This window comes from Crinia signifera, chromosome 1 (assembly GCF_055691185.1).
Source record: "Crinia signifera chromosome 1, ASM5569118v1, whole genome shotgun sequence".
NCBI lineage: Eukaryota > Metazoa > Chordata > Amphibia > Anura > Myobatrachidae > Crinia > Crinia signifera.
The window spans coordinates 395,860,389-395,887,275 of NC_139217.1; the positions used below are offsets into that span (position 1 = coordinate 395,860,389).

A 26,887-nucleotide genomic window follows, 5' to 3' on the forward strand; every position below is an offset into this window, starting at 1 on the left:
TGGCCTTGCATATTGCTTCCCCAACAGTATTTTGATACAAATTAACAATTGAAATGATACATTCTTTTCCCCCAATGAACATGTAGGTGGATAAATGACATGTCTAAATTTATACAGAACTCTCAGTACATTTCCAACAGCTCTCTATTGTTTGTGAGAGGTTTATTTTGGCATGGGAAGACATAAGCTAAAAGTCTCTAATTAAATACAATTTGGTAGAAGTTGTTAACTTGCATGTTTAATAGGCAGAGAATTTGCCGGAGGCATTGCAGAGCCGTAGCGTTCCTTTTATTTTCTTCAACTACCCTACGTAGATTTACTAGGTCATTGCCAGCGTGAGATCATATCTGTTCTGTTTGGTGAAAAGGTCTTTATGTTGGATAAGAGGCAATTTTGGTGAATTAGACCATTTACTTTAACATAACATTCCCTTTCCTATGTTAGTACTACTCATCCTCTAGCTGTCTAATTAGGTTTCTTTAGCTGATGTTTTCAACATTCTCTTAGCGTTTATATGTTGTGCACCTAGACTAGATGTCTTTCTTCTAATTCAGTTCAGTCTGCCAGCGTTTCCATCTGGGTCTCTTGGCATATTCATTTCTTACGAATATCAAATTAAATTGTAGAAACACTGCGCTTATCGGGGGACTCCCTGGAAACTACATGTCACTCTATGTTCGCGGAATTTTATTTTTCAGGATTAAGTCGCAGAGAAAACTCATTTTAAGCAAAGTGGTATGCACTTTCACAATAGAACAAAGGCAGCAATGCAGTGTGAACTACTGTAATATAAGATTCTAGGGGATGTAGTTAAAATTAGATCATCCCTATAGGTAGCATAGCAGAAAATATATAAAAGAATTCAGATGTGGTGACATAATGCTATTTTGTAACTACTGTTTACTCTAAGCTGTTGCTGAAATACACATAGCAACACGTTTCGAGATGCTCAGTGACGTGCCAAGACATGAATGGGTGCTTCATTTAACAGCTGGAGAGATGGCAGCTACATTGCCAGTGCAAGCTTTACATTGATATTTCATGTGCTCACTAAAGGGGCCCATATATCAGGCATGGTCTGGTGATTGGCAAAATTTTGGCCTAACCATGATCAGAATTGCAAGTCAGGATTTCTAACATGCTGAAATTTGCCATTGCCTAAGAATTCAGCCGATCATCTGCCGATCTGCAAGCAGATTCAGCATTGGCCTATTTACCTTACTTACGTTACAGCATCCCAGTTTTCAGTGCCTGCGGCAAGTATGTCTCCTATCGAAAATAGATAAAGGGGGAAATAGCGGCAGGGCCTTATTCAATGTCTTCCCCGACAGCATTGAACAGGGATCTCAGCAGAATGTGCCTGACTTTACAAGCAGTCGGGCGCGTTCTGCCGAGAACGGACAGGAATTGTCAACTTTCCGGCTGCTTCTCGCGTCCACGCCCCCTTTTCGGAGCTTGGCAGATGGGACATTGAATCCCGCCTGCCGATTCAGTGTCGAGCCGGCCAAGAATGGGACAGGGTCATGGCTGTCGGGCCAGCCCAACAGTCATGACCCTGCATTGAATACCCCCCAATATCTCTATATTAACTATTCTAGTAATGAATAGACACTATAGAGAAATACATAAAGTTCTAGTGAGCATCAGTTTACACTAACATGTAATGTACTATTTAGATTAAATGATGTTACCACATATGACCAGCTCTCTAACTTGATTGGCTACATAGCAGGAGCGAAAATTGGACTAGTCTGATCATACGTGTTGGCTGAACGGCACGAGGTTTCATGTAGTGTGGAGAGCAAGTGATCGCATACATTACATATGTCAATTCAGTCTTCATCTTCATCAATTACCTGTCCAATCAAATTGGATCTCAGAAGACAGATCCACCCTTCTCTCTGTCTTCCTCTTGGTATTACAGCTTCTCATATTTGCAGTATCTTCAGTTTGAGTTAAATATCACTTTTATGGGAAATACCCTTTAAGTCACTTCAAATCAAAATTGTATTATGCAGTTGTGCTGCTGATCACACTAAACAGGTTTATGTGAGATTTTGATGATCAAAGTAATCATAATATAGATTAAGATTTAATGTCATAATGATAACCATCCCATCCTTCATTGCTGGCATGGATTTATTATGTGGCTTATGTCAGCTATCCAACCATGGAAATGAAAACTGGGAATATAATTATATTACATACATTTCAAAGGAAAGAAAATGGATACAATAAAATGGGATGTAAGTGCATTTTACGTATAGGGAAAACTATTCAGTGCCTTGATGAGAATCAGAACATTTGCCATAGATAAGCAAATCCGGAGGAATGTCTTTAGAGTAGCTACTCTTCTAAAGGTCCATGCACACTGAGCGACTATGTCCAGCGTGTATGGACAGTGATGATCGTTGTCATCAATGAGGGGAAAGCCGCTTAGTGCATACACACTGAGCCGCTTTCCCCCTGCCCGGCAGCGCTGACAGCGGGGGCCTCTGGCTTTGCATAGCGCAGTGCTATGCAAAGCCATCCTCAAAGCCGCAAATCTGCTGGTAATACCAGCAGATGAGCATCTTTCCTGGCGTTGATGCGGGAGCGCGCAGTAGCGCTCATCGCCGGGCCATACACACTGGGCGGCTTTCCGCTCAAAGTCGCCCAGTGTGTATGGTCCTTTATGCTCATCTTGTGTTGTCTTTCTTTCAACAAATGGAAAACTTTACACATGCAAATGTATATTGATGATATTTAAGAAATGAAACACTTGTGGTTTCTATATTAATAACAGAAAACTAATAAAGGTACTTGTGTAGTTTCACGGTGCCAGCATGGCGCCGTGCGTCTGAGTCCCCTTGCGGGGCTCGCTTCGCTCGCCCACGCTGCGGGCTCGGTGGCTCGCTACACTCGCCACGCTATTTAAAATCAATTCCATGCCAACATGGATAGTGGAGGTATGAACTATCCATGTTGGCATGGAGTTAAGTTACTTTTTTGGACATATTTCGTGGCGAGCGTACACCCGGAAGTAGCACGGCGCCATGCTGGCGTCGTGAAACAACACAAGTACCCTAATAAATGAGACAGGAGCTGGTTCCAGGCTCCATGTGCTGTCCCCAAATGACCATGCACAGTCCGTATCATGCGGTGACCATTGTTCCTCCTCATCCTTTACACAACACAATAGTCTTTCAGATTCCAGCAGCACTGTTTGTTCTGCATTTGTTCCGTAACAAAAAGACGCTGTTGGTAAAAGGAAGGGTGACGCTTTGTTACCTGCTAAAACACAAGAGGGTCAAACAGTGTAGCATTTGTCTTAAGTAGTCACTGTGGTAAGATTACAATTTTATTGACTCCTCTTAGGACATTACTGACAGATGCTTTGAAAGCATAATAGCCCTAAACAAACACAGTGTTATTTAATGGCTGTATTGATTTATTCATTTATTTAAAAATATTTTTCCAACGGTGATGCACATTGGGCCTTATTTTGGTTCACTCTTTCTGACAAAATCCTTCTTAGATGGGCAAAACCATGTGCACTGCAGGTGGGGCAGATGTAACATGTGCAGAGAGAATTAGATTTGGGTGGGGTTTTACTTCAAAGTGAGATCTATATTGCAGTGTAAAAATAAAGCAGTCAGTATTTTCCCTGCACAGAAACAAAATTACTCACCCAAATCTAATTCTCTCTGCACATGTTACATCTGCCTCCCCTGCAGTGCACATGGTTTTGTCCATCTAAGAAGGATTTTGTCAGAAAGAATGAACCAAAATAAGGCCCATTGTGTGCTCTATATTTCAGTTTAAATATTGCAGTCAGCAGACAAAAATCAGCAATTAATCTGACGCTGAGTAGAATCTTTTTCATTTCAATTGGATAACAAAGACTTGAAGGAAATTTGGTACACAATTAATGGGCATTAAATAGAGAAAAAAAAGGATTACTAGTAAACAGCTTTAATCAAAGGAAAATATATTATTAAATGCCCATGTAAGCATCTTAAACCCATATTGTATCAGTATAATATCAGTGGTATATCAAAATCTATCATAATAATCAAACAATGTGGTGACAAGCCCATCCCGCTGAACTAATGTCCATTGTTTTTAATACAACAGCATTTGAATTAACAACAATTATATACAATTATATGAAATGGATGGTGTTACATTTTCACAAACATTTACTGAAAACCATTTTTCTGACTTTTAAGGTCCCCATGCATTATGGAGGAATTGCTGCAATTTCCAGTTTCCCGAACATCCTAAATCTCTGGTCTCGACCAATGGTCTGGATTGGCAAATTTGGGATTTTTTTGAATTGCCTTTATTTGCCGACAGACGGACAATCACAGGTCTGAGGACTGGGACTTAGATGTATGGGGGCATTTAGATATTTGTACATGTTCTGTGGTCTTGTGCACCATATTCATAAGTCCTAAAATTTAGTATTTATCATATCCTGCAGGATATGCCTGACCTGCTGTGCAACCGTATCATACAATTGTTTTCCCCATCATTAAAAAAAATGCCTTACACAAAGTTTAGTGTATTAAACCACTCCATAATGTTCATGAACAACCTCATTGTTGTCTGACAAGCTGTATTTTATTAGTGTATTTTAATAATTGTTCAGACTCCCTGTAATATTTGCGTATTGAACAAAATAAAGCTGGGGAATGTGAACTGCCAGACAAAGCTCATGTCATCAAGAGCACCAGAAAAATATATAGTCCACATTGCAAGTGTTGATAATGAAGAATCATATATTACCGGCAGCTCTGGAAATCACAAAAAAAACGTGATGTATTTACAACTCGAGGCTCTTATCTTCATATTCCTCAGAGCCAATTAATATTATTCATTTGTGGCTTAAATCATAGAATATGACTGTTCTGGTGTTGTCATTTGTCTGCTGAAAAGACAAGGCATTATTTATCCCAGATTGTCTAAAAGCTTTGCCTAAAATAGCAAAGATCGTTGCGGGAAACCTCAATAATGATATTTGGAAGGAAGACATGGAAAACAAAATAACCAAAAAGGGAATATTATCTAACCACTGTGTTTATTGTTAAAGGCATATAATATTTCGGACTTTGTAAAATAAACCGTTTTCGAGTGAAACAAATACCCTGGAATTATTGTCCAAAGGCACATTTGATTTGAAATGACTATTTTTGTTCATATAAGCACAGACAAACAGCCAGATCTTACTTTATAACCACACATACAGTATATGGAGAATAAATATTACAATTTCTGTCCTTAAACAATCATAGATTACCTCTTAAATGACCAGAGAGTCATGTAAATAGGTCTGTTTTGTGTAAGAATTGTTCCAAAACACCACTCATACACTACAAAGAAATTCTAAGAGTTTTGCTAACAATGTGTCTGCTAAATCTGAACCCTCAAATTCCTTAGATCCCAGTACAACCTCAAGAGGTCACGAAAATTACGATAGGGGTACAATGCTGGATTGGAAGGACACCTATGGTTCGTCTGAGAACACAGACCCCCATGTGGCTGACTCTTTCCATAATCACCAGGACAAAAAGGGTAAGGCCTTGGAAAAGACATTTATGATATATAATAAGAGGTCAAACGGGGAGGGAGGTAAATTACATGGTGTGGGTGCTTTCAGCTGGATCAATTCAATATGATGAATAAAGTGGCGGGTTCTCCAATCAGCTCTCTGTAGATTTGGTCAAGAGAAAAATAAATATATATATTGACGTAGAGGGCTTAGGAGCTTGTTTTTAGTGTTTTTGTTCTTTTTTTATGTAAACCACATCCAATCAATCCATGCAGAAACAAATTCCCATATTTTGCAAATTGAGTTATATTTATCCAACAGATTTCTAAAATAGACTAATTCACATAATCATTTTAGGTTTCCCAGAAAACGGAAATAACTGTTTCTACTCCAGTCCTGTTCAATTTCCTACCCGCTCTTCTGACAGATATTTTACACAGAAGATGGTTTAGGGGTTAAATCTGGAAGCCATTTGGGCAAGACTATAACAGTATCCAACTAAAACTGTTTTGGAACTGTACACTAATTTATTACACCTGTTCCTCTATATCCCGTAATAGGAGATAATAACTACTAGTTTGCGGAGATAATGACTACCAGTTTCTGGTTGTTTTTCTTGCTGTTTTAAGCGATCCTTTTACAGCCTACTGCATGTGTGACCTATGTTCTATGCACCTCATGAAGGACATTTGGTAGAATAGAATGGTGACGTCTCTCTTTATATAATGAAGGAGTGACTGCAAGATGAAAGGCAGTGACCTGTAACCTAGAATGATCGACCCGTAAGTGGTGATTTCATATATTCTCAACCACTGACTTCAAAACATAACGTCATGTTCAATGTACATGTTTTTTTACTTATTAAAGTAGTGCCCCCACTTATTAACTCACGTAGAAAAGCAGAATGTTTTATGCATTGAGTAATTCATTCGTCTGCTGCGAGAGAGTAGAGAATTTGGAACAGATCCTTTTTATGATTCCTGACCTATTCATGAAGAAATGGCACATTGAGCCAGCCCATTATCTCATCCAATTCATCCAAAGAACTAATTTTAACATTATCTTGATGCTTCTCTCCTGTAATTTCAGCAAATAATAGATATCAATTGCGCCCCACTGCTTCTCATGGGTGTTAAAGGAAGATATGATTAATGAACGAAGCGCTGAACCAGAAAATTTGTACTGCAAATAGAAAAGCAAGACAGGGGCATGCTGAGAATTCAACTAATTTTTTCTTGCCAAAAACTTTTTAAAAAATATGTCAGCAGTGACTAGGGTCATTTGATGCAATTGTATTGATACACTATAATAATAATTATTATTATTAGTATTTAATTTATATAGGGCTCCTTCTCCAATGGGACTCAAGGCGCTTAACAGATACAATAAATATAATACAGTACAGAAACAATGAAGTACAGAAAAGCTTTTTTTTATAAACAATACTGAAGGGAATAGTAAACAGGAAAGTCTTGAGTCTGTTTTTGAAGCATTCTACATTTCTCCAATATTCTTTGATAATAATAGCAATACCAATGATATAGGTGTTTTCATGCAGTTAAGTGACGTTCTATGATATATATATATATATATATATATATATATATATATATATATATATATTCAATAATTATTTTTTTTGAAGGGGGCGGGGCTGCATAATCAATATTTGAATTTTGTATGACCATATTGACAAAGCTGAAAGCACCTCACACTTCAACATGTAACTAGTAATAAGTTATTAATAAAGACACAATGGTGGCAGAGGTTACGCATGGGTGTTTTACCATTATCACATTTGTGTGCTTAATACTCCTTGTCTGTCCCTGTGTACTTATATAGTAATGATATTAAACATCAATGGCAATAAACAGAAGGACAATGAGTAATATTGCTATACACAAAAACCAGTAAAGAGCTTGATGTTATGTTATGGTTTTGTTATATTTTATTTTTGTTTGTTGTTCTTTTCACTTTTGCTGATGATTTTGATTTTGTCGAACTACAGTTTTGTTTGAACTTTTTGTTTTGCAAAGTGCTATGTTGTGTTATTAAGTGTAATTCCTTTGAAAGGTGTTTTCTTTCCTTTTTTTCACGCTGATGGTTAGTTTTTTTCTGTGTACTAATTCCTAATTCACTTGCTGCTTGGTTTGCAATGACACTAGTGGTTTGATGATGTCACATCCATATGTTCAGCATATGCACAAGCTCACGTACATGGAGGATTACGGAAGAACGAGGTGGCCCGTGAAATCGCTTGGCTCATTGGGATGTGACATTTGTACACCACAGCTTAATTAGCTAAATATACTCTGGAGTTGTTGTGCCTACAGTTTAAATTTCCATGCAGGTTAAAAATAAATATCTGCCATGTAAATGCTGCTTGTTGCTGACCGCTTGCAGAAGTTGGTTGTTTTTAGTTTAATATACATACAACTTTTTTTTTTTTTTTACATTTTAAAACAAACAGCATTCATTTTAATTATTACAACTCCAGTGTATGTTTTATTTCTGTGCAGTGTTTTTCTTTATTTTCATAGACTATTGTGTGTTTTTCACATATATATAATATAAACTAAACCTCACCTCCTACACTAACCCCCTCCCTCCTGCTGCTACCATTGTACTTAGCCTCTCTCCTTGACTCCTTCCCTTAAAGTGACACTAACATCTTAATCTGAAGGGGGATTATTTATATTTATTTCCCCCCAAGTCAAATATTTGTTAAAGTGTTTTCTTTGGTGCATAAACTCTTAAGGCATAAAAATTGATCTTCTAATGAATGTGCAGGGAACTGTAATAAAAGTAGTAAATATAAAATGATATATTAGGTCTGAGACTTACAAATTATTTATTACTATGGGACATATTTATAAATAAAATATTTGTAGTACCACCCACCACCCAGATATATATATATATATATATATATATATATATATATACATATATATATATATATATATATATATATATATATAATAGCGGTATTCAATCAGTAGAATGAAAGAAAACTGGAGGCGGCACTCTCAGTAAAACAGATAACTGTGTATTAAAACATCAAAGTCACAGTGGAAAAAATCACAGTGGAAAACGTGTCAGCATATTGTGTCGACCGTTTCGGGGCATTCGCTCCTTCTTCAAGACTGCTGGCTGTGCAGTAACATTCAAACAAAGCGTGGTCTGCACACCACGCTTTGTTTGAATGTTACTGCACAGCCAGCAGTCTTGAAGAAGGAGCGAATGCTCCGAAACGGTCGACACAATATGCTGACACGTTTTCCACTGTGATTTTTTCCACTGTGACTTTGATGTTTTAATACACAGTTATCTGTTTTACTGAGAGTGCCGCCTCCAGTTTTCTTTCATTCTACTGATTGAATACCGCTATTATATTTATATGTGGAAGGCACCCCCTCGTTGCTCGGATGTACCAAGTGCCGGTCTAAGCCTGCATATATATATATATATATATATATATATATATATATATATATATATATATATATATATATATAGTTTTCTGTATGTGCTGCAATAATGCTTGATTTACCAAGTAATTGGCTCCGGTAACAAGGACCATGATCAGATAGCATTAGCTATAGTAGCCTATAAGCTGTATAAGCTGTATACCACAAAGATACCAGGAGCTATATGATCTAAGTCTGATAATTAATAAATATTCAGGGCTACAATGGTGCAGTTCGTTGTTAATTGCATCATTAAAATAGTATAGGATTACTGAGGCTTATCTGGGAGTCCTTCTGTGCATGAACAGAATGATGCGCGCAGTGCAGGGGACACTGGGACGGATACAATTGGATCCCTCTCCGAATCAATGTAAAAAGAAGCCCATGGCATTTTGCATCGCAACCAGAGCTTGGTACATAAGGGAAGTCAGCCAAAACTCCCAAAACTGAATATTTGGCGTTTTGGACTTTTTTAGGTTTTATACATCCCACCCTATGAGTGCCTAGTATAAATAGAAATACAAAAACATGTTTCAGTACATGTAAATAGCTGGGGGTAATGTAAGTGCAAGTTCTATAAAATAAACAGTAATCACAATTTACACATCCAAGTGAAGACCATCTTTATGCCTGGAGACATGAATCAAAGAAAGAGCTTTTCTCAAATATTTATACTTTATGTCATTAAGGTGTTACTGTCCTTTTAAGTCAAATAAAAGAATACAACCAGCCTCTCTATTTGACATATTCCAAGGCTTTACCCTTTTAGTAATGATTTAATGCTTTTGTATGTGTAATAGATATACTAACAGAACCTCTAGATGTCATAAGCTGCTGGTGAATGCAGTGGGAAGAAAATGAACTCATTTTCTCCATTCATGAAGCTGCATTTCCCATGACCTTCCCTGTTGGTCCTTGTCTGGTTTCTCTTCTCCTTCCACCTTCCTCTAGATGTTTATAACTTAGAGGTAAATGCTGCCAACTCCCCTTTTTTATCTTGATGCCTTTAAGAGTCTGGAGCCTTCCCAGCTCACTTAATGAGCTTGATAAATTAGCCCCAGTCTTCCGCTACTGGAGGTACAGTCTTCTTTCCTCTGCACAAGTAATAGGAGTATTGTCTTATTAAACACACATGTGAACTCAGGTTTGTTTCTCTTCGGTGAACAATTCACTTTTTGTCTTCGTGCTTCTCTCTAATATTTCCTAATGTAAAATGATTATGAGTGGCAGCCTTTTCATTCCTGCTCTCATTGGACAAAGCATGATTAATGATGGTCTGAGTGAGGAAAGAAACTTAACCCTGTATTCTGCTAGAATGTAGCAGACAATCCTATCGGAGTGTATGCAATCACCCTTCATTGTAAGGCACATACCTGTTTCATGGTAGAAGGTAATCAATACTCTTTCATTTGCAGGACAAAGTGACTTGTAAAGATCTAGATAGCAGCTATTTGGTGTAACTTTAAAAGCTACTTAACATAACATATTGCTGGGTGGAGAACACAGGATGGAATTCTGACCATCATTGATGGCTGGAGATATTTCATACTGTAATGACTAGACTGAATATAATATACATATACGCTGTACAGTGAAAGCAAGGCACAATGGGATAGTACTTTTGTACTTTTGATTCCTCCCATAGGACCAGATGTACTTAGCCTTGAAAGGTGATAAACCACCAACCAATCAGCTAGTAACTGTCATATAGTATTTCAAACACAGTCTGTAGTATATCAGTTTGGAGCTGATTGGCTGGTGGTTTATCACTTGTTAAGCTTAGTACATCTGGCCCTTAAGGTGCCCACACACTAGAACGATTTTTGGGCCAATTGGCCGATTTCCGATAAATCGGCCGATATATCGTCTGATGTTTACCGATAATCGGCCGATATCGGTCCGATGCGTGCTCCCGTGGATCTTTAGCTGAATCTTCTGATCTTCCGTGCTGCACTAAAGATCAGAAGATTTAACAAAAGATCCATAGGAACGCACACGGGATCTTAAGAAAAAACGTTGGTAAAGATGTGCGCTTCCCTAAAATCTTTTGTCCAGGACAGGCAAAAGATTTCAAGGCTAATTTATGCGCACATCTTACGATCGCAGATCTTTCTAGTGTGTGGGCACCTTTAGTCTTGTTTCCTCCAATGTGTGTACATATAGATAGATATATATAGCTAAAGATATATATATATATAGATATATATCTATATTTATATATATATATATATATATATATATATACGGTGTATGTGTATATATATATATATATATATATATATATATATATATATATGTGTGTGTACTGTGTAAGCTATGACACAAGATCATAAAGCAGTACATCATTTTACAATTTTTGCGTATTTTTAATGTCAAATATGCTGCACATGGGTGTAAATGTTTTTTTTTTATATCTCTTAATAGTTTGTACCTTTGTTCTACATATTTATAATTATGTATAGGATTTATATTTATGGAGTTTTTATCTGTTTACCACATGGTGTGCCATGGAATCCTTCCTCTCAGGTTTGCCCTGATCCCAGCATTGTCTAATTGCTTCTAAAGGTGGGATCTGATTCCAGATGATATACCAGCTACCCTTCGTTAAGTAATACAAATTATTTCTTAGATGATAGAAATACTTGTCCACCTTTATAGTAGACCCCCTGATGACATCACAATAATCTTTCCAAATTTATTACCATTGAATGTGCACTTGGGAGTGAAGTCCAGCAGCTCCTGGCACTGAAGGCTGTCTGAGACAGTCTTGGTTCCAGTTTGGAGGGTAGACACAAGCCACCCCCACATTTAGTTGTATTGCATAGCAGATCTATGCCCCCTGGCATAGCCACGGGGTAGCAGGGAAAGTAAATGCTCCCACTAACATAAATTGTGCATGGTGACGTTTTCAGGAGGTAAGCATGCCAAATGAGGCACTCTGTAGCTGAAGCACTCTACCCACTTTTTTTCCTCCACCTCTGTGTGGTTTATTGCACCCTGCCCCACTGAACTATAGTCACATCGCTCTGCTACTCCCTCAGCTGTCCCACCTGCAGTGAAATGAGTAAAGTCATGCTGACGCTGGTCTGTATCATCCCGTCTCCGAACTGCAGGCTCAGCGAAGCACCAGTTCTCCATTGTGTCATCTTGCTTTTAAACTAGGCACATGTCTGTGTCACATTTTAGCTAGGGGCTGCCACCTCCCCCAGTAAAACCAGTACCTCAATGAATCCCCCAGAGACTGCCAGTCCACACCAAGTTTAGCAGAGAGAGAGTGCTTCTAATACAAAGCCACTTCATGTCTTAACATAAGCCTTAGACGGCTTCTAAGGCTGCTACCGATGCAGTCCCCAGAAACTATGCATGCCACATTCATTGCACAGCTGCCAAGTCTGTGGACTAAAGTACAGTAAGTCCCCTTTGTCCAAGATAGTATTAGCCACCATTGGTAGATGCTACCAGAGGTTCCCAAACGCAGTCCTCAAGGCTTAGCACAGATGGTTAAATCAAATTGACTGAAGTCATCTTTGGCCAAGCATGTATATACTCAATAATCAGGCATAACAGCCCAACTGCTTGGTATAGTAATCTCATAGTGTGTGTGCAGCACCCAGGGGTGATCGTTCCAAAACCATCAGATTGAATAATTGGATCTGACTTTTCTCCAAAACAATGAGCTGATATTGTGCACATTTTTTAGTGTGTTTGCATTTTCCGATCCCAGTCTGACATTTTCTGCCATAGTTCATTAGCACCTTCTCTGCACAACGGCTGTGGAGGTTACATTATTACATTTTTATTAAATAGTGATAAAATTTGTCTTTTACCCTTTTTTTCCCCTCATGTCAAAACCTGGCTATGGAGCAGATGGTAAGGGGTTACTATTATTATTATTATTATTATTATTATTTGTTTTATTGACCTGTAATCGGCAAGGTATAACATAGCAGTAATACAACAGGTTAATCATCTTACAGTCAGATTACATGCAATCACAAGGTAGATTGTCTAAAGCTGGCGTCATGCTGCTAATTTTTGTTGTTGTTGAACAAGCTATTCTATTTCATCAATATACAATTGAAGTGCACATATTACTATGACATTTGTAGTCATCTGATCGTTGTTAACTAGATCTTTCATAAAAAGCATTGATTGCTTAGCCAAGATTACAATTGTGATTTGACTGAGTGCAAAGACGTGTTCTATGTGAACGCAACGCAGGACAGTTGGAGAATCGTTGGGCTTTAATCACATAATCACAGACCAAACACTTCAGTCAGTTTCCACGTACGTGCTTTTGTCTGAAAACATTCCCACTAAACAATTGCATTATTGATTGGATTGACTGTCTACGGTTTAGTGTATTAGATCAATTATCACCAACACACGTGTCAATTTTTTTGACAATTCAATAAAAACCAATTGAACGGAATGATAATAAGTTAACGCTGTAAAAATTGGTTGAGCAATGAGCTTCTCAATTTTATTCAGCAGCAAATTAGCATTAGATAAACCAGAATATTGAATAGTATTTGTTTCCTGTTGTGTACAATAATAGTTTTGGTTGAATATTACACATCAGTAGATCACCACACTGGACAAAAATGGCATATAATGGGATAAAGCGCTGCAACAGTTCCAGAACAGTGAACTTTTAGATAAATATGTGGGATTTCAAAAAATAAACAATCACTGAGTGTTCTTATATCACATGGAGCACCTGTTAGATATCGCAGGATACAAATCAGATAAACTGATCAAAGTGCAAACAAAGCACAAGATTCTACCAGAAGAGAATACAGCAGCTCAATGTAGGGTACACACCAGCACGATCAATATCGTGAGCAGATTGTGAGATGACCATACGATGGTCGCACGATCTGCTGGAGCACATGATCTACATCCGATCCGATCCTGATCTGTGCCCAGTTGAAGGGGTAGTTTTCAAATATTGACTGCAGTAGGATCTGCAAAATGGCCAAACGACCAGCGGGGATGCGCATTGGATTGGAATTGGATCTAAAACATGCCCAATTTACATCGAAATTGGGGGAATTGAGGCCAAATCGTTCAGGTGTGGGCCTATAAGGCTCATGCATTCTGCTTGCTGTTGTTGCCTCTGAATGTGGAATGTACAGACCAGCCATGAGGATCATAAGTTATGCTCTAGGTTTAGCTTCATTCACAGTCCCAAACACACTAAAGGGGCCTACACACGGGGAGATTTACTGAGCGTTCTGAGCAATGCTAGATTGCTCAGCACACATTGATGTGCCAGCAATGTGTTATGAGCGATCTGTCAGGGCCAGTGTTCTATGGTGAGAACACTGGCCCTGCCCGGTGATATTACTAGATTTATCCAGCATGCTGGATATTACTTGTCGGCCAATAGCGGGGCAACGCATCGCTACCTCTATGGCCCCTACACATAGTTAGATCACATAGTTAGAAAATGCCCTGAAATCACCCTGTGTGTAGGCCCCATTACGATAGATAGATAGATAGATAGATAGATAGATAGATAGATAGATAGATAGATAGATAGATAGATTTTATTTGAGCAGTTCCTGCCAGGAGAATTGGAATGTTCTGAGAAGACTGGCGGACGAAGTGGAAATGTTTTCTGAAAGAGGAAATCCATTCCAAATCCAGTGACAAGATGACATAACTCTCTGCAGATGTACATTATTCCACAACTGTGATTGGAGGGCTGCCTAACGGAGCATGGGAAAAGTTTTTACCCTGTGTCATGTTGAATAAGAATTGTGCCGTTCCTGCCCCTGCCAAAGAAAAGTGTTCTTCTACTTTCCTAATAATAAGTGCCGCCAGAAATATATATTTCAAAATGTTCTGCAAGCTGGAACATCTTTGTGATTTATATAGTTGGGAGAAACCGTGAATAGTTTTATTACCTAGTTGAATAGTGTAAATGACAGGTGGTTGTGCTATAAATAAGTTATAGCATCCTCAGTAATTATAATGCATTCAATACAAGTTTGTGCATGTATTGGTTTTATCAACTATGGGTGTGCAACTGTCATTTAAAAAAACTAAAAAAAAAATTCCCGTAGGACACTATTAGGAATTATCCTTTTACCACCTTGGTTTATCAGTCAAATGTAATAGGCTCTGTTTGGCAGCCGTGCGGGATGCTGACTGAACTCTAAGGTTTTTTTTAATGGGGCAATCATTTACAAGTCATGTTTTTTCCAGTTAAAGACTGCCCCTTTAAAAAAACCTCATCAGCTATTACATTACTTTATTTATATTCTTTACATAATGCATATTCAGCTAGATTTTCATAGACCTTCCAACTGTAAGATGTAGATTTGATTAAGGTTCTAAAGCCCCACACAGACTAGACGAGAAATTAAAAGATATTGCTCGGAAGGGCCCTTGTAAGCCATGCCTTTTTACAAAAAGTCTAGTGTGTACACTTAATGTTGTTAAAGATACGTGTTCCGCACATTGTTAATGACCCTGCCCCCTTCTGCTGTACATGCAGGTCGATTTGGCTATATAACTAATGACCTGCCTGTCCACCGTGTCCTGGTGTTGTCAGTGACCAACAGCATGCCGATATAATTAACAATATTGAAAGTGCCCCTAGTCATCTAGTGTGTATGGGGCTAAAAACAGCCAAGTGATATCTATTGTATTCTACAATCTGATTGGTTGCTATAGGCAACACTACCACATGTCTGTTTTAGAAGCTTTAGTAAATCTTCCCCTACTTGTAGGCTGTTGCCTCTCAAGAAATGATTCAATTCCAATTTGAAGTGGTTTTGCTATAGAGGACAAATGTAATGGACAGTTTTTTATGATGCTTATGAAGTTTTCTGCCCCAGTTCAAAAACCAGAGTTTTAACCTTGAATAGATGGCCCCCCAGATCTGGTCATTAGTGGTAAAACACACTGATTGAACACTGACTTTTCCCTCGGGCACTTTGTCTGGATTCTCTTTCATTAAGCAAAGTTGGTTATATTGACGTTTACTGGAGCTGACGTTCCTTGCTGAACACAGAGGTCAGAGCTTAGAATAAACAAGAGGGACTGACGTTAGACGAATGGTCCTTCTATTCATCACACCAACTTGTGGCAGCGATGGTACAAGAAAAGGATTTTAGTGTTCACTGCAAAATTAGATGATTCGTACCACAGACAGAGGCGGGCTGAGAAGGTTAATATGTATTTATATATATATATATATATATATATATATATATATATATACATATATATATATAGTAAATGCACTAGTCAGGGCCAGACTAAAACTAAAAGTAGGCTCACCTCACATGACCATCTGGCTCTTGGCATAGACTCCCCTCCTTTACTATTCTTGACTCCTTCTTCTTAGTCTATACAAATATATTTAATATTAGAACAAAATACAAGTGTACATCATTCTCTTTATTAAAACCCCAACAGAGCTCATCCTGCGGGGTATTCAAATTTTCTATAGTCAGACATATGGTATTTGGTTGACTTTGTTTAGTAAAGTTAGCATTTCATTGGTGTAGGTCACACAAAAAGGGAAGAAATTACCTCAATTGACCAAGCCCTAGCTTAGCAGCTGTAGAGGATTATTGTTCACTATAGGAATTTTTTAGGACAGGGCTGCTGAACACAGAACACATTTTTGCACATCAAAGTATAGCTAGAGTTACTGTACACATTTTGCTCCTCTATGTACATAAAGAGCGTTGGGGCCCCCTCCTTAATGGAAGCAGAGAGAGTGCGCACCTTCTGTTTGCTCTGAAATAAAAAAAAAAGACAGGTCTCGCTTTGAAAGGGTTTTACCACACAATAGTATCCTCAGTTCAAATATGCCACACAGTAGTGCTTTTAGTCACATTACAATTAACAGTAGTTTCTTTATTCATATTACACCACACAGTAGTGTCTCTTATTCCCGTTACATCACACAGGGCCTTATTTTGGTTCATTCTTTCTGACAAAATCCTTCTTAGATGGACAAAACCATGTGCACTGCAGGGGGGGCAGATGTAACATGTGCAGAGAGAATTAGATTTGGGTGAGTAATTTTGTTTCTGTGCAGGGAAAATACTGACTGCTTTATTTTTACACTGCAATATAGATCTCACTTTGAAGTAAAACCCCACCCTAATCTAATTCTCTCTGCACAAGTTACATCTGCCCCACCTGCAGTGCACATGGTTTTGCCCATCTAAGAAGGATTTTGTCAGAAAGAATGAACCAAAATAAGGCCCCTAGTGTTGCCCCTTATTTATGTTATTCCATAGAGGGCCCATTCACGCTATGTCACACACAGCCCATTCACATTATGCCACACAGTAATGTCCCTTACACATTATGCCCTCTCCTGGTGCAAGTCACCGCCCCCCTGTGTCCCTACAATAGTCTCTCACCTCCCGGTGTCCTTACATTAGCCTATAATCTACCCCTGTGTACCATCCGCTTGTGTGGATTTGGAGTTGGGCCAGGAGACATCCATGTGAGAGACAGCATTTGTACCAATTTTAATCTGACACCATTAGAGAGCCAATCGAATCATGCTGATAAGCAGCCCATCAGGAGCTACCACAATGGCTGCTCCTGATTGGCTGTTGGTCTTACAGATCTACCGCTAGAATCAAATTGATGGCGCCGCTGTCTCTCACAAGGCTGCCTTCTGGTGCTCCAGCTGTAGTCGGCTGGTGGCCTGGAATCAAATACACACTGCTGCCACCCTGGCCCCTCAGCAGCCTTAGTCACACCGGCTCATCTAGCCATCCACCATTTTGGCATTTACCAGAACTGACAGGTGGCTAGTTTAGCCCTGGCACTAATACAAGGACAGGGGAGGTCTAGTGCCGAACTGCAATTTAGTTAAAACTGCAATAATTGGAGTGAAACCCAACCTTTAGTTGCTCTAAAAACTACACTTTACTTTATTTCAATTTATAAAAGGTTAATTAATTATCTATGTTAAGTTTTGATCAGCTGCAAGAGACAATAGATGTCAAGGGACACATGGGCACTATTTCCCCATGCTGCACTCTCAGCCTTCACCTACAGTCACCAGCTACAGCCTTCACCTACAGTCACCAGCTACAGCCTTCACCTACAGTCACCAGCTACTTCCAGCTGGTGACTGTTTTAACATTTTTTTTAAATACCTGCTGTGATGTAAGCAATATATCATCACCAATACGCAGCAGTCGGGACCCGGAATAACACGTGGGATTGGGGATCAAATGTGTTTTTGCCCAATCGCGAGTCCATTTTTGGAAAAATGCCCACTAATTGGATAATGTAATAATAACCATTAGTCATTAATCTCTAAATACGACCTTTATCATCGCCTGAAACGGCATGGGGGTTAATAGGATAGCGCTGTTAATATTATTACAGGGATTATTGATTTTTTTGAAGAATAGAGCAATGCCTCTTCAGCCACTGAAGTGCATCAGGTTACCAGTAAGTAAATGAATTCATACACATTATAAGATATTATAGGTAATTCTACATATCACCCTAATACAAACACTTCTGCCTCTTACCAGCAGTCTAACACTGCTGGTGAAGGGTTCTAGCAATGGAGTATCTTAAAGTATCTTAAATACAGTCAGATCAACATTCTTATTATGCTCTGTGGGTAGAGAGGGGCCCAAAATACAATTTAGTAAGATCGATTCCCCTCCCCCCCTCCCCCCTGTATTTCTGCAACCAGGACCAGCTCAATGAGCCTTATGGTTATACTCAATTCTGACCTCCCTGTGCCACTCATCAGTATCACAAGCAGGGGAAACGCTCTGAGATTTTGGCTAACTGACTATACAGGGCCGGCGCCACCACTAGGCAGGTCTAGGCATTTGCCTAGGGCGCCGGCCACTGGAGGGCGGTACTGAGCCGCTGAGGAGAGCCGAGAAGCTATACAAACACTAAACTACAACTCCCAGAATGCTCCTGACCAGGAAAAGACCACAGCCTTTACTGATTGGCTATTGCTGTGACTATTGAACACTGATTGGCTGCTGTATGACAGCCAGAGAGTGCAGGCACATCGGCCGCTCAGCTATACACCACCCGGGATTTGGCAGCGTGCCGGGGCCATCTACTGCTGCAGGGGAATATCCTCCTCGTTAGGCAATGGCGAACTGTCAGGAGGGACTGCACTTCAGAGGCTGCAGGTGAGGCAGTGAGAACGCGCCAGACTACTGCCCCCCACGCGCCGGACTCCCGTCTGTGATTCCCCCTCCTCTGTTCATCCCATAGCAATCTAGCGCCGCACCCCCTCCAGAGCACGTGGGTTGTGTCTGCCCCCTCCTCAGCGGCAATCCCCGTGCTGGACAGCCCCAGGCAACCTACACCCCCTCCCCAGAGAGGAGCGGGCGGGGGGGGGGGGGGTAGGTTGCCTGGGGCGCTCACAGGGTTTGCACCGGCCCTGTGACTATATAATCAAAATTGTAAGCCAAAATTGCATTGTGTGTGTATACACCTTGTTAAATTAGGAACAATAAGCTTCACCCCAATTCACCAAAAACCCCAACCCTGTTCATCCAGAAATGCCCTCTTGTGGTTTACACGCTGCACATTTTGAGCTATTTGGACTCTTACAAAACATTGTGTGCTACATGGATACCATTCAAATTAGCTAGATGTTACATGCTAAAGAGCATACAAAAATAAATCATTCCTATTGTACTTATTTATTTTATTTATTAACAGCTTCTTATATAGCGCATACATATTCCGCAGCACTTTACAGAGTATAGTTGAACATTCACATCAGTCCTGCCCCATTGGAGCTTACAATCTATATTCCCTACCACATGTACACACAGACATTCTAGGGTTAATTTTTACATTATGATCATACAAACCAATTACAAATAGGTGAGCAACCTTGTTGTATTTGACAATGACAGGAGTGAGGAAATATTTGTGGTTTATGCTCAAATGAAATTTCCATCCAACTCGAGAGACAATATACTTCATTTACATTGCAGGCTTAGCTGGTCTTTGTATTGTCAGTGCACAGAATGTATCAAATCAAGATTTCTGACACAGAGAATCACTCCCCTGGTTTTGATGTGCTCGACTTCCTTAATAAAATAGGACATCTCATTTCATTCCATGCATTAGCATTACACAATGTACAATGACACATGCTTAAGTTAATGTTTGCCCAAGATTATTTATCAGGGGTAAACAGGAGCATCCAGAACTGATAAATAGGCTTATCAGCCTTGTACTGTATTTACATAAATTAACTCTCGCACTGTGATGTAACATGTGAAAATGCTAATTTTCACATCTGCATATTTTTCAGCACAGTTGACACTTCCAGACTGAAGAAGACGAGAACAGAGTGTTTATTTCCTAACATTTCTACACAGTTAGGTTAAACCCATACTTATATATGTGCTAGTTCCCAAGCCGTCAAAATGACGGAACAAGGTAACGGTAATGTCAGAGCCGATGGCTGTGCACTGCCGAATGGAGCAACACTGCAATTGCTCCTTCAAGCACCATTTAGTTGCCATTGGCGTGCAAAACACTTGAAGTCAGAGGTGCCAATTTATGTTTTTGCTGGTGGGTGCTCCAGCCTGTTGAAAGGCTCAACAAGCAAATACAGTGGCCCGGCATTGGGACTCTGGAGTTACGGGCACGTGGGTGCTCATTGATTCCTGTGGGTGCTTGGGCCCTTGAGCACCTACAGAATCGGCACCTATGCTTGAAGTTCCTCATAGAGGTGAGGAGCAGCAGTAACCTTTTATTATATAGGATGGTACTGGGGGATATTGTGGGTCGCACAAGACAAGGTATGTTGGGTGGACCCCCTAAATTTAAATAACAATAGTTATTAGTAGTGGTTATGGGGGTGTGCTACCTTGGACATGAGAAATTGACAAGAATAAGAAAAAAGAGGGGAAGATGTCCTATGTCGGTGCACCAGTATAAAGTAAAACGTAGCTTTTATTAATTGCTTTTTTAAGAACTGCGAGATAAAAATGAACACATATATTAGACAAAGGGGGGGTATAACACTTTATTAAAAACTAAGGTGGCGGGCAGATGCCTGTTATATACTGTAATAAATGTACTGATTTTGTTGACAGTGTGTTCCTGGTCAGTTTATCACTGTACAGACCAGGTATAGGTAGTATAGGTAGGTAGTAAACCCTAGTAGGTAATATATTAAATGCCGCTCAATAAACTCATGTCAATAAGAAATTTGACACGTTTATCCTGAATAATTAGATAATGCTCAGATGTCAATTAACATACAGCTAACCATATAGTAGCGTATGGGGTGAAAATCACTCCACCTCCCTAGGGAGAATCACTGTCTGAGTCGTTAAGTCAAAAATTAATGCAGGTCCAACGATTTGGAGCACTGCCCAAGATAAATACTGAAACTCCTGACGGCTATGGTCTGCCTGATATAGGAGTCAGTGCAATGGAAATAGTGCTCGCTGAATGCTGGATAATTCACTGAGCCAGTCCAGTGGAGTCGCCTCCAGGTGGACCGTAGTGGACTACAGTGAACGCCCTGAAAAGGGCTATTGCGGCATAGCACAGGTCAACAGATCAAAATGCATTAGTAAGAAAAATAATAAACAGTTACAGACATCTGCCCGCGCACCGCAAGCCGGCACGTGCTTCGCAGATTTTAGCTTCCTCAGGGCCAAAACATTTTGGCCCTGAGGAAGCTAAAATCTGCGAAGCGCGTGCCGGCTAGCGGTGCGCGGGCAGATGTCTGTAACTGTTTATTATTTTTCTTACTAATGCATTTTGATCTGTTGACCTGTGCTATGCCGCAATAGCCCTTTTCAGGGCGTTCACTGTAGTCCACTACGGTCCACCTGGAGGCGACTCCACTGGACTGGCTCAGTGAATTATCCAGCATTCAGCGAGCACTATTTCCATTGCACTGACTCCTATATCAGGCAGACCATAGCCGTCAGGAGTTTCAGTATTTATCTTGGGCAGTGCTCCAAATCGTTGGACCTGCATTAATTTTTGACTTAACGACTCAGACAGTGATTCTCCCTAGGGAGGCGGAGTGATTTTCACCCCATACGCTACTATATGGTTAGCTGTATGTTAATTGACATCTGAGCATTATCTAATTATTCAGGATAAACGTGTCAAATTTCTTATTGACATGAGTTTATTGAGCGGCATTTAATATATTACCTACTAGGGTTTACTACCTACCTATACTATCTATACCTGGTCTGTACAGTGATAAACTGACCAGGAACACACTGTCAACAAAATCAGTACATTTATTACAGTATATAACAGGCATCTGCCCGCCACCTTAGTTTTTAATAAAGTGTTATACCCCCCCTTTGTCTAATATATGTGTTCATTTTTATCTCGCAGTTCTTAAAAAAGCAATTAATAAAAGCTACGTTTTACTTTATACTGGTGCACCGACATAGGACATCTTCCCCTCTTTTTTCTTATTCTTATTATATAGGATGCACTACTCTTTCAATTAGATAGACGGGTTTCTTGATGAACGTTCCCTTACTTGCAGCTAGTTACACACACATCTCTGTGTGTGTGTGTGGTTGAACTGTATTTCATTTTCTTTTAATAAATGAGCAATAGTGTGTAAATGTGGTGGGGAATATAGATTGTCATCTCTGAAAGGGGTCACTGAATATTACAATACAGATAGAGCCAGGCTCATCTTTGCAGGGGCTGGTGAAATTATCAGGGGTACACAGTAGTATCCAGCTGGTGAAATTATCACCAGCCGCCAGCTCCCGTGGTGACGGAGCTCCCCCCCACCCCCGGGTCCCCGCCACCAAAAGCCCTGTTCTGAAAGTCAATGAGAGAACACTTTGGCCAGATGTATCAAGCTTCAAAAAGCGATAAACAGCCAGCCAATCAACTTCTAACTGCCATTATATAACAGGTAGGAGCTGATTGGTTTATCACGTTTTAAAGTTTGATACATCTGGCCATTTGAAATGTTTGCATAAAGATCATAGACATCTGCAGCCTACAGTAGATGTTGCTTTCAGTTTTTTGAATGGGATATACAGTATAATTTTCCATTTTGTCCATAATAAAATGGCTACTAATATTTACCAATCACTCAAGGTGTATAAATTACATTGCTCATCTGGTGTTGTGGTTCCATTTCTAATCTGCTCTAGATTACACTACTTCGCTCGTTTGAGCATACGCAGGGGCTAATAAATGTGCATTGGTGCCCAGGGTGGGTTTCTGCTAATTTAGAATCTTACTGGAAATCTTAGCAGTAGTCTTGCACCTGCCCCATGCAATTTCAGTGTGGTAGAGTATGATCCCCTGGAATGGTAACTAGGTTTGCCACACAAATCCCTTCTCGCCCAATATGAGGATTAGTTGTCATGCCATGGCTAATACAGACGATTCTTATCATGTGAATCAAACTAACTTGAACAGTGGAAGGGTTCCTTGCTACTTGCAAACAATTCTGATAATACACAGACCTACAGTTTTCAGCAACAATTTTACAGTCTGCTTAGGTTTTTTTTTTTCTCATTTACAATATCTTGCAACTATGACTTTGTTGCTGTCTCTTCCCTGAGCTTACTGACCTCATAACTCCCAACTCCACTGCTTCTTCAGTCATAAAGGTTGTTACTTGCTCTACTAAAGTGCCCACATTCTCTCATCTTCCAACAGCCATTAATTGCTGTGTGCACCTGCTACATAGAACAGCAGTGGACAAGAGATATCTTCCAACTTTCTGTCCTGTGGTCCTAAAAATGACAGATACCTCAACTATGGACTGTTTAGAATAAATCAGGACTGTTGAGCAGTACCTTAAAGCAAGCAATATATAACTCTACCGATGATGAAGTATTTAGAGCAGGGCTGGGCAATAGTGGCCCACCAGCTGTTGATGAACTACACATCCCAGATTGCTTTGCATTAGTTTTGCTATGTGACCATGCTGAAACTGATGCAAGGCATGCTGGTATGTGTAGTTCATCAAGATCTGAAGGGCCGCTATTGCCCAGCCCTGATTTAGAGGGACAATAGGGTTGATAATGTAGTTGGTATATGCAGCAACATGGTACTGGTAACAGGGTCCATGCTATTTCTGTTGTTTTCATGTATGTTTTTGGAAAGCTTATGACTTTCTGAATACAAAGAGAGCTGCTGATAGCGCCACCAGGCCTCTGTAAAAAAGGGAGTAGTCAACGTGAGGGGTGTGGCCAATGGCAAAAAGGGGTGCGGGCTGTGTGCCGGTGCACAGGCTGTAGCTGCCTCTCTCCCCCGCGCAGAACAGTGTGTGTTGAGAGGCTGTACTGCTGCAACAGCCTCTTCACTCTACTCTCACTGACCGGTCTCTGCAGCTTGGGAGTGGCGAGGGACCCTCCATCATACCTGGGCCCAGGTATAAAAGTATCCGCCCCCCCCCCCCCTCTCAGCGGCACTGAATACAACACAATAATCAGACTCCCTTAAGTGGACCCTTAACCCGCACACACAAACGGCCAAGCGCAACCAAACCTCCCTGAGCAGCTCTGATCCTTCCTGAGCGGTGACGGGTAGGATCGGTGACAGGTTGGATCAGGAAGGAGGCCCTTTCTTTACAGTGGCATGCCATGGTAATTTCTTGCGAGTGCCCACTCCTGCAGCACAGCTCAGCCCTAGAAATTTCTGGTCATACAACTGAAGGGGTTAAGGGCCTATATGGGTTGATTAAATGAAAACATTTTCACTTTACAAAACTTTTAAGAATTGCATAAGCAGAAACTTTCACCCGTCCATCGGACTGGCCTTAAGACTAGTACTTCATATATATTATATATAATACAGTATGAAAGTTAGTATATTTCATAACCTTTATTATTATTATCTGGATTGTGGGAAGCACGGTGACTATATATTTGCTTTGTTGTCGCATGTTTCATACCCAGGAATAACACGTATAAATGATCATCTTTCATAGCAGCATTTTCAAACTTTTCAGTGTTATTGTTGTTGAAATAAAAATGGCTGCCAAATGGTGCCGCTCGCACATGCCTAACGTCAGCTGCAGAGGCCTGTTCATCTGTCAATGAAATGCCAGTTAAGACACCTGTGCTAATACTGATAAATATTTCAGGAAGCAGATATCTCTGAAACCTGAAATGGATACCGATCAACCCAGGAAAGTATCCAGCTTTCCGCTCTGTAAAAAAGACACTGGCTGTTTTTCCATTACCCGTCTGTTTAAAGACCTAGATATTTTTTCCAGTAAGCTTTTCACATCTTTACATAATAATTCTGCTAGTGTGTACGTGTGTGCATGTCTATATGTGCGTGTGCTGGTGTGTGTGTGATGTGGGGAACTTAAATACGTCTGTGTTTATCAGTAGTGTTTCCTAAGCCAGCTTAGACGTCAACTCTCAAAACACAGAATTCTGAAAACAACAGACAGAGTTTATGGATATGTATTTGCAATGGTAAGAATGTTTGTAACCAATCTAGATTTTCATTGTCATTCACTTCGCTACAAGGACACTGTAGCAGTCAATAGATCCATAGGGGGTTGCTTGCTTAACATGCACATATTATATTTCCCAGATGCAAAATATGGGAGTCTGCATTATCAGCAGGGAGAATTCAGTCCAAGAGCTTGTAGTGTGATATGATAAGTATGATAAGAAGCATCTGTTTAGCAAACACTCCTGGACTACAGTATCTCACATCAGCAACGTGTATCAAGGATCTGTACCATTTCCCAGTAGCACTCACAATCGCACTCATCCTACCCACAGTGCATAGCATTTCAGATGGTATTGGCTATTGTGCTGTGGGTCCGCAATGGGCGAGACTTCCGTTGGACTGAGCACTGCAGTCAGCACATTTTGCTGTTACACTGTTCTTGTGCGAGTTCCTTGTTGTCTCATTAATTCATTGTCCTTTCATCTTTATTATTCTGGTGAGTAATTGTTGTCTTACCATCTGGTCAGATGAAAACTGGTCAATATATTTTTGGCAAGCTAATAACAATGCACTTGGCAGCATGAAATAGCCAAACAGTCATAAGCAGACATTGTCTCATTAAAGTACTGGAGGTTGCCGTAGCAATTTTGCCTTGAGATCACTTGATAGAATCATTTATATTGGTGTCAATTAGTATAGTATAGGTGCAGTAATATTAACCCACGGGCCTGTTAGGTCCTGGCATTTTAAATGCATGTATAAGACCTAAGGTTCTGCTCTATGCAGTGAACAGAAATGTTTTACATGTACAGATATTGTTGAATAATACTGTAACCTACGATTCTACAATCAGTAGACACTCATTGCATTTTTATTTACATTGCATTACATTTTGTAGTACTTTATGTATCTCATCAAATATTGCATATTAATGGGACATGCTAAAAATAACATTCTAATAAGAATTAAAGAATGAAACCCTGAGCGCCTCCCATTTTGTATATTCATCGATCTGTTCTTTTATAATGCTATATAATAAAATGATGCTATTTTGATTACAATATACATAAATGAGTTGATATCATGTATTACTCAGTTTCTTAAAGCTCACTTCCGAGTTGTACGTCTTAATTTCATTAAACCAACATCTAGTTTATCAAGCAGACACTGTGGCACGACATTAGAGTCTTTGGAAATGCATTAGCTGTACTTAGATGTATACACAGAGGACAGCACTCTGATTTATGTGCCTTGGTGCCTGGTAGGTCAAGTAAAAAAAAAAAATAGAAACTAGTTTAGACATTGGAAGAGCCTTTTCTCTACAGGTAGAGGTCTGAGACAGCTCAGCAAATAACTGGCTTGTACTTTTTTATGTTGCAGAATTTAATCTAGACTAAATGTGCTTACACACTATGTGATGTATGCATGATAACGATATCGTTAACAATATTATTGTGCTTATCATCTA

At 39.7% G+C, this 26,887-nt stretch overlaps 1 protein-coding gene across 5 annotated transcripts in view; it reads left to right on the forward strand.

The window, feature by feature from the left end:
• Nucleotides 1-26,887, forward strand: part of SEMA6A (semaphorin 6A) — a 190,393-nt gene that overhangs the window by 123,687 nt on the left and 39,819 nt on the right. For 3 of the 5 annotated variants that reach the window (XM_083151614.1, XM_083151611.1, XM_083151612.1), the window contains one exon: nucleotides 5,422-5,556. The exons of the other annotated variants lie outside the window; for them this stretch is intronic. In XM_083151614.1, coding sequence (XP_083007740.1) covers nucleotides 5,422-5,556 — 135 coding nt within the window. The remainder of the gene's footprint in view (nucleotides 1-5,421; nucleotides 5,557-26,887) is intronic. 5 annotated transcript variants of the gene reach the window in all.